At 43.7% G+C, this 13321-nt stretch overlaps 1 protein-coding gene across 7 annotated transcripts in view; it reads right to left on the bottom strand.

Annotated features, from left to right (window-relative positions):
• Positions 1–13321, bottom strand: part of LOC123503484 (zinc finger protein chinmo-like) — a 57119-nt gene that overhangs the window by 28911 nt on the left and 14887 nt on the right. Inside the window, exon 1 of one of the 7 annotated variants that reach the window (XM_045253297.1) lies at positions 5139–5557. The exons of 5 other annotated variants lie outside the window; for them this stretch is intronic. In XM_045253297.1, the coding sequence (XP_045109232.1) occupies positions 5139–5265 (127 nt within the window). In that variant the 5' untranslated portion in view covers positions 5266–5557. Of the gene's footprint in view, positions 1–5138; positions 5558–13321 lie in introns of those variants that run through there. One more of the 7 variants, XM_045253307.1, reaches the window with a different exon arrangement.

The raw sequence follows: 13321 nt of genomic DNA, 5'->3' as shown, positions 1-13321 counted from the left end.
ACTCTGCCTCTAGAACTGTAAAAACACTTTATAAAAACCCTCTTGAAATAATGAAGGTGAAGCACAGAAGTGTTTGAGAATACGAGCCTTAGAGCTTTGGAGCCTTGGAGCCTTGGGAGAGTAGCGTGATTTATGAGCCTATTGCACCGCGGAGGGAACACATGTGCGTCCAATTACCGCGAGGGAGGGTGCCGTTAGTGCCAGAGATAGTATGCAGCGGCATTGGCTACATTATAAGGCGTAGCAGCCGCGGCGTAGGAAGGCCGATAGAAGGTTACCCGAGCTGGCGGTGGGAGGGACGAGTAAGTGCATATGGTCACTGTTGCACCGATCCCTCCCCCACACCGCTCTGTGATATGGATGGGGAGTGGATGCTTGGATTGAGAGAGGGAGAGAGAGAAAGAGAGAGGTAGAGAGTAAAGTAGGACGGGGTATATACGTGTGATAGAACAGAAGAATACAATACAACATGGCTTTAATCTCTTAAGTTCTGGGACGCATTTTTACCTCGAGTTTGGATATGATTAGACGATTTTATTTACATTATAAAGGGTCTATGGAGGTCAGAAGATTAATGGGTAGAGTCTTCACTATTTTATTCCCCACATAAGTTTTTGAAGCTGTATAAAATCGCCAAATAGTAACCAGAAGGATTAAAATACTTCCCTTGGTGCTATGGACATTACAACTTCGTTACTTAACTATACATCACCGCGTCATTAGTCTCTGCTTATCGAGGCGAGTGTTCTGAGAGTGTATAGCTGTGTGTGTGTATGTGTGTACGTGTGACAAGAGAGGATATGTACGGGAGACATCGGGATAAGCATATCGAGGATTCAGTTGGACTCTTATCATCTTGCTGTACGGTATTCTATCTTGTTAGGAAGGGACAATCACGAGAAGGAGATGATGACATTTGCGTGCGATAAGATGGAATAAGAAACGTGTCAGGCTGGTATTCTGAAAAGCTTTGGTCTCTCACTATCACTATTTTCCAAAGGCTCTATAGCTGAAGATACTTTTGTTTCTAATATCTATAAGGTTTCAGTGATAGGTTAGCAAAGATTTCTAGTATATCTTAAAGAAAAACTGCCTTGAAAATCTCGCTATTCGTCTATGTTAGCTTGAAAATTTATCGTGGTAAGAAAGCAAGTTGATTTCTTAATACCTACGTCAGTCACGGCTTTAACTATATTGAAGGATGCAGAAGGATACAGTATCAGTGTCTGCCCAGCTGCACTGCTTTCTTAATCATGGGTTTTCTCTACAAGGAGACAAAGGAGACGAATCATGAGTAGATACAGATACAGTCACCTAACTCATAGCGAACAAAAGGGCATTGTTACTATTATTATTTTTTCAGTACCATGAAACGCTTTCATATTTAGTCTGGTTACTATTTGATGATTTTATGAAGCTTCAGAAACTTATGTTGGGATTAAAACACTGAAGATTCTGGCAATTTATCTTCTGATCGCCATAAACCTTTCCTGATGTCAATAAAATGGTCTTATCATACACAAATTTCAAGGTAAAAAATGTCCCAGTACTGAAGGGGTTAACCTCTTTAGTACCAGGACACGTGTTCATATCTATTCTGGTTACTATTCGATGATTTTATACAGCTTCAGAAACTTATGTGAGGATTAAACTAGTGAAGATTCTGACCATTAATCTTCTGATCTCCATAGACCCTTCCAAATGTCAATAAAATCGTCTAATCATACCAAAAAACTCAAGGTAAAAATGCGTCCCAGTACTGAAGGGGTTAATTCCCACATTTGATGATCTCAGTACACCAGTATCAATCTTAAGTGACATGAATAAGTGTACGAGTGAGTGAGCACGATTCGCGTCCACGTCTCAATAAAGCTGCTAATGATCCCCACAAACAAAGCCATATGCACTTCAGCTGGCGACACAAAAGCTTAGGCCTAGTCAAGTGTGTGCCCCAGTAAGCCTATACCACATCAGGATGGCTTGGCGTGACGTGGCTTCCTCTCGGGACTAACAAGTAGGTTATGCCCGCCGCGGCCTTCATCGCCTCCCTGTCCTGCGCTCCTCTGCGTGGCCACAAGCAGCCAATACTTCACTGCCGCCTCTTCTGTAGCCACTCACGCGTCGCCCCGCCGCAGTGACGCAGCAAGTGACCGTGAATAAGTCCAGGCAAAGCAAGGGAATTCTGTACACAAGGGTAAGCCTAGCGACGCGTGTGGCGTAACCCTTGAGGCTTGTGTGTGTGTTTGTGTGTGTGTGTGTGTGTGAGAGAGAGAGAGAGAGAGAGAGAGAGAGAGAGAGAGAGAGAGAGAGAGAGAGAGAGAGAGAGAGAGAGAGAGAGAGAGAGAGGAATTATGGGAACGCAGGCTAGATCACACACACACACACACACACACACACACACACAAGCTAACTAAAGGAAAAACTAGATAAACATAGATGCAGAAAGTAAACCACATGAATGTTTAGCTCACGTCATGGGAACTACAACACACACACACACACACACACACACACACACACACACACACACACACACACACACACGCAAGGTTGGTGGATAAGCTCAGCGCCTTAACACACGGGGACCAGACGAGCCATCCTGCATGTCGCCGCTACAGCAATGCGTGAGTCGCCTTGAGGGGAATGTATGTCTATCTCGAGGCCAGATGAGTCTCAGACGGCCGTGATGGGGAATATAGTGTAGGCCTACATAAACTGGCGGAATGACGGGCGGATATAGTCAGAGTAGGCCTATTGGGGGCTGGCGGGTCGGGAGAGAAAGGGTTGAGGCCCGTAATACTGGTAGGCTTTCACCCGCAGCCAAACAAAGCCTCGTGACTTGACGGTAACAGCCGCCGGCGGTGGTGGAGTTGATGGGACGGTGCCTGCTGCGTGCCCGTCCTGGTGATGGTGGTAGTGGTGGTGGTGGTGAGGAGGGGAGGTCTCAGTGTAGTAGTGGCAGTAAAGATATAAGTAGTAATAGTAGTAGTAGTAGTAGAAGAGCAACAACAGTACTAGTAAAGCAGGCTGTAGAAATAGAAGAAGCTGTAGAATTATTATGGTCGTAGCAGTACCAGTCGTAGTTGTGGCTGTCATTACTCCGGAAGGTAATGATAGAGGGAGTGACGGTGAAAGGTGGAGCCGAGTGGAGATAGCGACCACAGCGGGATGAGTTTTGGAGGCGGCGGCGGCGGCGGCGTCGTGGAGGGGCGTGGGGCGTGGAGGGGCGCTGGGCTCTGAGCGGGAAGGCGCAGAGGGTGAGTGATGGCGCAGGTTACAGGACGTGGATTAAGTGAGTGTTAGGGTGAAGCAGATTAATAGTGGCGTCAGATGCTGCATCCTGAAGGTGTGTGTGTGTGTGTGTGTGTGTGTGTGTGTGTGTGTGTGTGTGTGTGTGTGTGGACGCGACAGAGTAAACGTGCGTCGTGGAAAGACAAGATATGGAAGGTTGGCAGGTGTCATTATAGTATTGTCGCTTCTTGTTTCTCCGACTGTCACATCCTGCCTTCACATCTGCTGCTGAACGTGTGTGTGTGCGTGCGTTTCTGTGTGTGTGTGTGTGTGTGTGTCTGTAACGTAGAATAGACATTTTAGTGAGGCGGAATGGCGATTTATTTCCCCACAAAAGAGGGAAAAAAGTTGTTATATTAGGTTAGGTTAAAATCACCATGGCGAGTCTAAATTCATGTACAAATATCTGAGGTGTGGGTGAGAGACTTATGGTACGGTAACAATGGCCCGTATTCTGAAACACTTTGCTCTCTCACCATCACTGCTTTCCAAGAACTCCAGTTGAAAATATTCGTGCTTTTAAGAGTATTTTTATGATTGGCAATATTTATAAGGAGAAACTGTCTTGAAAACCCGGTCAGTTGTATCTGTGGCCTTGGAAAATTGTCATAGTGAGAGAAGAAGGCGTTTCTGAATACGGTCACACGTGTAGGCAGAGATAAACAGTAAGAACGTAAAAAAGAAAGTCACGTTTTAGGAGATGAAGAGATGAAGAGTCACATATATAAACTGATAGACAAGGAGTTGAAATAGGACAACGTTCATAAAAAAAAGAAGAAAAAACTAGAGAAAAATGGAGGAAAAGGGTGCGCGCGTGAGTACCATAGAGAAAGTTTGGGAGAAAAGCAGAGTATGAAGGTGAGGTTTAGAAAGCAAGCAATGAACATCCGCAGAGTTCAACAAGCAGAGGCAGTGTAACAGTTGGTGCGATGCGTTATTTGCAAACTAACACAAGAAAGACTTAGAATAGTGTAGTGAATCTAATCCTGTCCACCCTGACGTGTTCCCGTGACGCCACTACTGGTGCGCCTTATGACAGTCTGTCAATCACTCCAAGACAGGAAATGCGCCATAAGGAAGCCTCAATAAAATCAACATGTATATATTCAAGGGAAAACGTGTCGGGCGGTCCTCACTTCTCACGTGTCGATAAGGAGAGGGACACTAGCTAACCTGCCCATGTGGCTCTACCTGAGGACAGCCTTGTGATACCACTGGCAAAGGAGCCTCACTTCTCCCAGGAAGCGATATGAACTTTAAATATAAACAACATAAATAAAATAAGCAAGCCACTTTAGGCGAAGTTTGAGGCGAGGAAACAAAGGGAATAAGGAAGTAAATAAAGTATATATCAGAAGGATGAGTCGCGCCAGACGAAGCAAAGGTGAACATAGGGAGGTGGTGAAGTGGTAAGTCTGGTGGTCTGGTGGAAGGCGAGACAAGCGCTGTATGAGAGGAGATTAATAAGTCAGCACATATAGCAGCCTGCAAACAACGTCACAGCGACCTTTTGACTTTGTAACATCACTAAAAGACATGTACTGAGTGAATGGAGGGTCACACAATCAGGAAGGTTCACTCAGTGCATGTCAGCACGTCACTGGCTCACTGCATTGCCTCATCAGCGGTCTGCCATAGGAATAAATGATGGGTATTCACATCAACACCACCGCCACCGCCACTGATTACTGAATTACCCAAACATTAATTAAAGAAACAACTCGAGGATCTGTCTTTCCATCACAACTAACGATATCTTCACTTCGTAACCTTGGAACGCTCAGGACAAAGAATGGATGCAAGTGGCAGACATTTCCTGTTTCAGGAATACTAAGGTAATCCCAGACCTGTGTAGTTCATCTCGGAGAGTCTCAGTGACACACGTGAGGCGCGGCGCCGTGATGCTGCTGAAGCTGAGGCAGACGAACTAATGCTAACATGTGGCTTGGTGCACGTTGCTTCAGATAACAACATCCGCCGTCTCACTGACCATATATAATTCGAATGAGTACGACTACAGTGATCCCGCAAAGACCTCAAGCTATAGAGATACTACACCACAGTGCCCCCACACTACCACGGCCATTGCACTTCCACAATCAGATGGCCATTTCACCCACAACCCTGCCCTCTCTAACTCATTCAAGCACTACTTCACCAGCTGCCATATACAGCGCATCCTTGCAACCCCATGAGCTGGGTAACGCGCATTTCCACATCTTTCAACACGTCTATCTCCACTGCTATGTCTACGTCACTATGCTATGTCCCCGCCATTCCCAACCCAATGAACCCAAAGTACACCCACAAACTATACAGCCACCGCACACCCAGCACTCAAAATAACCCCACAGCCAGCACCCCATCCATTCTTCTCCCATAACCCCTTTCCACCTCACCCATTGCTCTCTACACTCTCGCCTACCATCACGCAGCATATTCATACCCATCCCTGCACTAGATCGTATTGCCAGCCGCTCTGTTTGTCTCTCGGTGTGTCCTTCGTTCGTGATGCAGTCTAACGGCAGTATTCATAAACACTCTCACTACAACAATTTTCCAAGGCCACAGAAACAACTAGAGGGATTTTCAAGGCAGTTTATCCTTTTAATTAACTAGAAATCTTGCTAATTCATCACCAGAACTATAAAATACTCTTAAAAACACGAGTAACTTTAATTGGAACCCTTGGAAAGCAGAGAAGGTGAAAGAGCAAAACGTTTCAAAATACCGATCCGAGTGTCCTAGAAAGGTGGGCATTAAGGTTGCAGGTGGATAAAGTAACGGAAAGGTGGCAGCCAGGAGAACAAAGGGAGACGCAGCAGGTGTTTTTGTTACGTAATAGCAAATATGGCAGTTAGAAGTGTGGTTATGTTTACTATGGAATCCTTCTGTTATTCTTACGGTATAACGCAACGGTTCATATATACAGTATTTTTTCCCTCAGCCAAGACATGAAGGAGCTACTCGAGGTGGTCTTGGCAGTGCTTCAGCGGTCTAATGCATTATAGTTTGTCTGCTGTAAAATGGCTCCTAGATTTGAAACACATTGTAGCTTATTGATAAAGTAATTGATTTGATGTGAATAATACTTGTTTTCTGTAGATCAACGCACTTATTACAAGGATAGCTCACGGTTTCCCTCAAGATCTGACAACTACGCATTCCCTGGGACACTATTCAAGCTGAGACCCAGGAGCCGCTTTAGAGTAGACAAACTATAGTGTTCATGGCGCACGTGGATCAGACATGCTGGCGGCCACTACCCTCTCCACTCACTCAGTGCAGCTTTAAGGATATGTTTCACCTCTTTCACATCATTGTATAGAGATTTATTTTCTTTCTTCCCCTGTTTTGTTTTTTTTACCTTGTTGGAAGCGGTAACTCAACCATTTTTTTCCCTACTTTTTACCATCTTCCTCCCTTTTTTACCCCTACTCATCTTTCTCCTGTTCCTTTACACAACTACATCACTTTCGTCCTCCTATTTCTTCTTTCTTTTCCACTTAAAAACTCTTTCATTGCTATTTGACACATCTTTCCATAACACCTAACCACTGAGACATTTCTTCTTATTCTACATCAACCTACAAACATCACAGTGGCTTGAAACTGCAAAACCTATCCTTGTAATCCCTGTCTTTCTTACAAACACTTATAAAAACTCCAATACATTGTTTTTAGTGTCGAGAAGTGTTGTATATCGCAGGGAAAAGGTTAAAAAAGACAAGAAAACTGGTGCTTATATACTGCATAGTGAACTGAACACTGCTGCCGCTCAGTCTGGCACACCAACTAATATATTAATCCCTTATCAACTTGGACTTGACACGCGAACCTTCCTACAGGACGAGAGCGGGGAACTGCACCCACCACCATTTCCAGAGTGAGGATCGCCTGTGTGGTGTCGGCGTGACTCGAGGGACCTTCCACCCAAGGCCTCTTCCACCACGAGGTCTGAGCATAAAGCTGATGACGACGCTCTTATACCCGCTGTGTGTTGTGATTAACCCCTTCTGTACCTTGACGCGTTTTCATATTCATTCTGCTTACTATTTGGCGATTTGATACAACTTCAGAAACTTGTGTGGGGGTTAAAATAGTGGAGACTCTGGCTATTAATCTTCTGACTTCCATAGACCTTTCCTCATGTAAATATAGTCGCCTAATTACATAAAAAATTCATGATAAAAATGCGTTCCAGTACTGAAGGGATTAATAACGCAAGGACTGAGGTCGTGTTGGGTTGTGTTGAGTCGTATACCTCTACGTTGTTCCCTGTTCGCTGTCTTTTCTTGTTTTCAAAGGCCGAACAGCTTCACGTCTTCATGCGTGTGTTTTAGTTCACAGATAACGCCGATTCCTTGTTAAACTCTCATTAGAACTACGAATGCACTCTTGAAAACGCCTGAATGTAAGTAGTCAGGTGTGGTTTTTCGTGCGTGTGTGTGTGTTTTGTTCACAGATAATACCAAATCTTATTAGAACTACGAATGCACTCTTGTAAACGCCCGAAAAATTCATCACACACCGCTAAAATATACTTATAGAATCACGTAGTCATTCTTGAAAGGCCCCCAAAAAATTTCACTAGAGACTATTAAAAAGACTAGTATCAGTAAATGACCTTTGAAAAACCAAACACCTTTCACTTAAACCCACTGAAGATGAGATGAGATGCTAAAACGTTCATGGGTATTTTTTTCTGCACATCTGCCTGACTCGTGACGTCACACAGGGGGACGGATGACGCCACCAGCCAATGCTCAGGTCTTACCTAAGCTCACGTGGGATGCAGTGACCGTGCTGGCAGGGAAGGGCGGGAAGCTGTGGCCGCCATGTTTAGCTCAATAAGATCTGAAGCCCTATACATTTCAACATGCTGACCTAGAATGACATGTTTCTTAAGTCGCTGCGTTGCCAATAGAAACTCAATACCTAAGGATAGTATACAAAAACACTTCGTTCTCTCACCACTGCTATTTCCAAAGGCCACATAGATGATTAACCGGGTTCTCAAGTGTCTCTCCTGCTAGAAATGCAATAGTCTTGTTGATCTGTCACTAGAACCGTCAAATATTCATAAAAAAAAAAAAAAACAGTGCAGCCTTTTGAAAGCAGTGGTGTGGCGCAAAAATGTTTTAGATTAGTCTCTTCAGCTGCGAGTCAGTAGGAAGTAACGGGTTTGGTAAGGACATAAGCGACACGAGACAAGAGTAGAGTATTGACATCACCTTGACCACGCAATAGACAAGCCTGTTTCTCCTAAGATGAGCTCAGCAGCCCACCTGTCACCGGAGTGGCCTTGGAGGAAGCAAATCTCGCCCTTCCCTTGGCACCAGAACGCATCATTGCCGCCATTACTTTCACAATGCTGCCTTCTTTTTTATTCTCTCTCTCTCTCTCTCTCTCTCTCTCTCTCTCTCTCTCTCTCTCTCCTATTAATGTGACCCTGTGTGTGTGTGTGTGTGTGTGTGTGTGTGTGTGTGTGTGTGTGTGTGTGTGTGTGTGTGTGTGTGTGTGTGTGTGTGTGTGTGTGTGTGTGTGTGTGTGTAACATAAGGAATGAATTATTTTTATTTCATTCAATCTTTTTAACCCATCACCTCTCTTTTTCTTTTTTTGAGTGAGGTTTCTGAGGCAGCGCGTGCCGGAGCCACAAGCGAAATGACTTGCACAAGACTCTGAGTTATGAGTCAGCAAACACTCTGCACGTTACTAAAACTCTCTCACCTCACACACTAGTAGAACACATGTTAGTTCCATGCATAATAAACACGGACGACTCCACGTACAATTTTTCTTTGTCACGCAGCGCCGCCAGTCTGAGTTGGTGAACATTGCGGATGCACGGATGTGGTGACAAGAATGTGTGTACAACCTCCCACAGCCCGCCATCTGGTGAGGCCTAAGCCAGGACGTCGGTACTACTAAGGACCAGTCAAGTGAGACAACCATCATGCCGGCCGCTGAAGGTCGCCCACACAGAACAAACGTCTTCCTAATTCATGATCATCACGACCACTGTGAACCACACTGCTGGCTAACTATTCCCACATAATGCCCTGTACACTCTTCACACCGTGGAGTGAGTCCTGATCAGCATGAAGCGAGAAGACACTAAGTAATCTAGCGCTGTGCTGCATCACAGTTACCTCCCACTGAGCGGGCGGCCGCAACTCCCCGGCTGCCGAGGCCGCATGTGAGGCGCTGTAGCTGATGTGACGGAAAAGCTGCGGTACTGCTGGCATGTACGAGTAACACCGCACCTCTGCACCATGAGCCATCACTCACGCTCACACGCGTGTCATCAAGAATACTAGCGATGTGTGAATTATATCTTGGAAGCTTTACGTAATCAAAAGTATCTCCGGTGACCAGGACCACATGAGCACCTGTTTACAGCGAGCATCCCCTCACCTGCACCGCATCTTCCCACGCACCGCTCCCTCCCTCCTTCAATACACTGCCTAATGACGCCATAACGCTTCACTTGGACACATACGAAGCTACGTTTGGTTCTAGTAAGACACACTTCGCATTCATTCATGCGACTCACTCGAGGAATCTCACTTGAAAATGAATGCTTAGATGTGATTCAGAGAGAGAGAGAGAGAGAGAGAGAGAGAGAGAGAGAGAGAGAGAGAGAGAGAGAGAGATGGATGGGTGAGGGCGTCAGTGAGGGCTAGGCAGTTCGGTGTACTCTATCGCTACTCTGCAAGTCACGTATCCTGTTTCACATCCCCAGGTCCACATGCACTTCCTACTCTCGCGCCCATCTTCGCGCCTATGCCACGGCCTCGTTATTCAAGTACTCATTTACTCACTCTTTACATGTAGCCATTCGTATATATATGTGTGTGTGTGTGTGTGTGTGTGTGTGTGTGTGTGTGTGTGTGTGTGTGTGTGTGTGTACGCTTGCAAATAGTAGTTTTTATAATACACTTTCATTGTCAACATGGACCAGCTCTTGTCACGTGATGGAAGCTTGCCAAGTTGTAAGACATGTTTATCATTATTTTTTCTGACATATTTTTCTGTTAAGTTTTTACATCCCTCGTCGGAACCCATCCCATGTTCTATCTGGTGGGGTGACTTGTCTTCTGTTCCATATTCAGAAAGGCTTTGCTCTCACTATCACTGCTTTCGAAGGCCTATAATTGATAATACTCGTGTTTTTAAGTGTTTTTTACCCTTCTGGTGATAGATTGTCAAGATTTCTAGTTTATTAAAACGAGAAACTGACTTGAAAAACTTGCTAGTTGTCTCTGTGGCCTTGGAAAATTGTTGTAATGAGAGGGGAAGGCGTTTGTCCCCCAGTTTGAGTGTGCTTCACCTAGTTAGTGTTATCTTTTTCCTCCCAGTGGTCCGGCATGCGATATGTACCTATCCTCATCATTTCACTGGTGTCATATATTCCACGCCTCCCTTTCAGAGCCATCCCAGCTGTCTCACCATTCACATTAACCCCTTCAATAGTGGGACACAATTTTACTTTGAAATTTATGTACGATTAGACAATTTTAGTTGCATTAGGAAGGGTCTATGGAAGTCAGAAGATTAATGACTACAGTCTTCACTATTTTAATCCCCACATGAGTTTCTGCCTTGTCTTGCTATGAAACGTAACACTGCCACCGACTGAAGCTGTGATGCTGTAACTCACGAACTGGTCTACGCCTTGTTTTGCTTTGAAATGTATGGAAAATTAACGTATTTTTATCAAACCTTCACAGATCATGAAGTATCGCTGTACCTGATGAAATCTAACATGTAATCATTTTTTTGCGAGAGATAAGGTAAATTTGCCGCATGTTTCAGAGCAAGACTTACTGCCATATTAAACAACGTATTATTACTCTCTCACCACGACAATTTTTCAAGTCCCCATAGACGACTAGCAGGGATTTCAAGACAGTTTCTCCTTATGATAAACTAGAAACCTTGCTAATCCATCACCAGAACTATAACCCTTAAAAACACGAGTATCTTCAACTACAGCCTTTGAAAACAGTCGTCGTGTGAGAAGAAAAAGCTTCTGAGTACGGGTCACAGTGAGAGTAAAAGTGAGTGAGTGAGAGCATCAGTCACTAGCGACGTTACGGTGATCCTGTGTTCTCACCAAACTAGATTAATGTGACAGTTGGTGAAACAGACTATAAATAAGCAACTGCCGCTACCAGAGTATTACATCCATCTCCATCACAACGGGGTGAACAACACTCGTACTGTACACTTTACCTACTCATTTGTACACAGTAGACCATGTATTATCGAGCACTTGTCCGCCGCACGTCCATTGCATTAAAAAGATTCTCTAGTTGAGGTTATACGGAGTTTTGAGGGTGGCTTTGCATGCTTTTAGTGACAAATTGACGAGGTTTCTTTATCATTGGCAGGAAAAATCTCTTGAAAACATTAGTCATATCTCTCAGTCTTAATCCCTTCAGTACTGAGAAGCATTTTTAATCAAGAATTTTGATGTGATTAGACGATTTTATTTACATTAGGAAGAGTTTATGGAAGTCAGAAAATTAATAGCTACAGTCTTCACTATTTTAATCTCTACATGAGTTTCTAAATTTGTATATAATCGCCAAATAGTATGCAGAATGAATATGAAAACATGTCCTGGTACTGAGGGGGCTAAGAATTATCGTAGTGAGAGAGCAAATCGTCTTAGGACACGGGCAAATATGAGACAACAACAAGACGTCACGAAGCAAATAAAGTGAGATTGAATGGCGCTTTATATAAACTGCGATAGAAGAATTGAGGGAACTGGTTTGGGTATGTGTGATTCATCTCTTCTTACGTGTGCTGAGACTGACGCTAAGATACAATAACTAACACACCAATATGATAGTTAATGTTCCCATCACCACAGTCCCGTCCTTGCACCGAGAGCCAAACCATCAGTCACATTCCCGCAGAGTTAGTCATCTCATACATTTATTTTGTTTTCGAACGAAATAGCGCTATATTCATAAATGTTTCCTTCTCTCACCGCGACCATTTTCAGAGTCTACAGTGACGATCAGCCGAGTTATAAAAAGTATTTGTCTTGCTGATAATGCAGAAAACTTGTTAACATGTCACTAGAACCACAGAAGCATCCTTAAAAATCAGTGTCACTTCTACTACAGCCCTTTGAAAATTGTGAAGGTGCAGTGAGGCATGGAAGTGTTTCAGAATACGAGCCATATACTCAGATTATGAACACTGCGCTAACAAATCAATAGGACTTCAAAAACACACATTTCTCGTCCATATAAGCTAGTGTGACATGTGTTCTTGTCAAAGGCACGGCGGCTACACTGTCAGGAGGTGAAAATCAGAAGCAGGAAGTAGAAAATGAGGATTCTAAAAGCAATAGTCGATACTTTGAACATTACCGATATGCCGCATTCAAGTACATGATCCTTACAGTTATGTGGTTTATGATTCCTTATACTTGCGATGCCATAAGCCTCAGTTTTGTTTCCTATAGTTTTTTTAACGTTAATCCCTTCATTTTTTACTATGAGATTTGGGTATGATTTTATTAATATTAGGAAGGCTGTATGGAGGTCAGAAGATTAATGGCCTGAATCTTCACTGTTCTAATCTCCACTTAAGTTTCTAAAGCTATATAAAATTGCCTATATACGTTGAATCCTATAGCTTTCCTAACGTTAATCCCTTCAGTACTGGAACGCATTTTTTACTATGAGTTTTGGGTATGATTTTATTAATATTAGGAAGGGTCTATGGAGATCAGAAGATTAATGGCCTGAGTCTTCACTGTTCTAATCTCCACTTAAATTCCTGAAGCTATATAAAATTGCCTAAACAGTAAATAGAATGAATATGAAAATATGTCATGGTACTGAAGGATTTAAACTAATACAAGGGAGTGACAATCTTCAATCACCAGTTTTACGTTCCTTTGTATTCAGAAGGCGTAGGAATTAAGATCATGAACGATTATAAGCTAAACAAAAGACTTACAACTTCACAAATAGAGTTTCAAATGAACAGATTTTTAGAAG

This window comes from Portunus trituberculatus, chromosome 14 (genome assembly GCF_017591435.1).
Source record: "Portunus trituberculatus isolate SZX2019 chromosome 14, ASM1759143v1, whole genome shotgun sequence".
NCBI classification, from domain to species: Eukaryota; Metazoa; Arthropoda; class Malacostraca; order Decapoda; family Portunidae; genus Portunus; species Portunus trituberculatus.
This window is presented reverse-complemented; position numbering and strand designations above follow the sequence as displayed.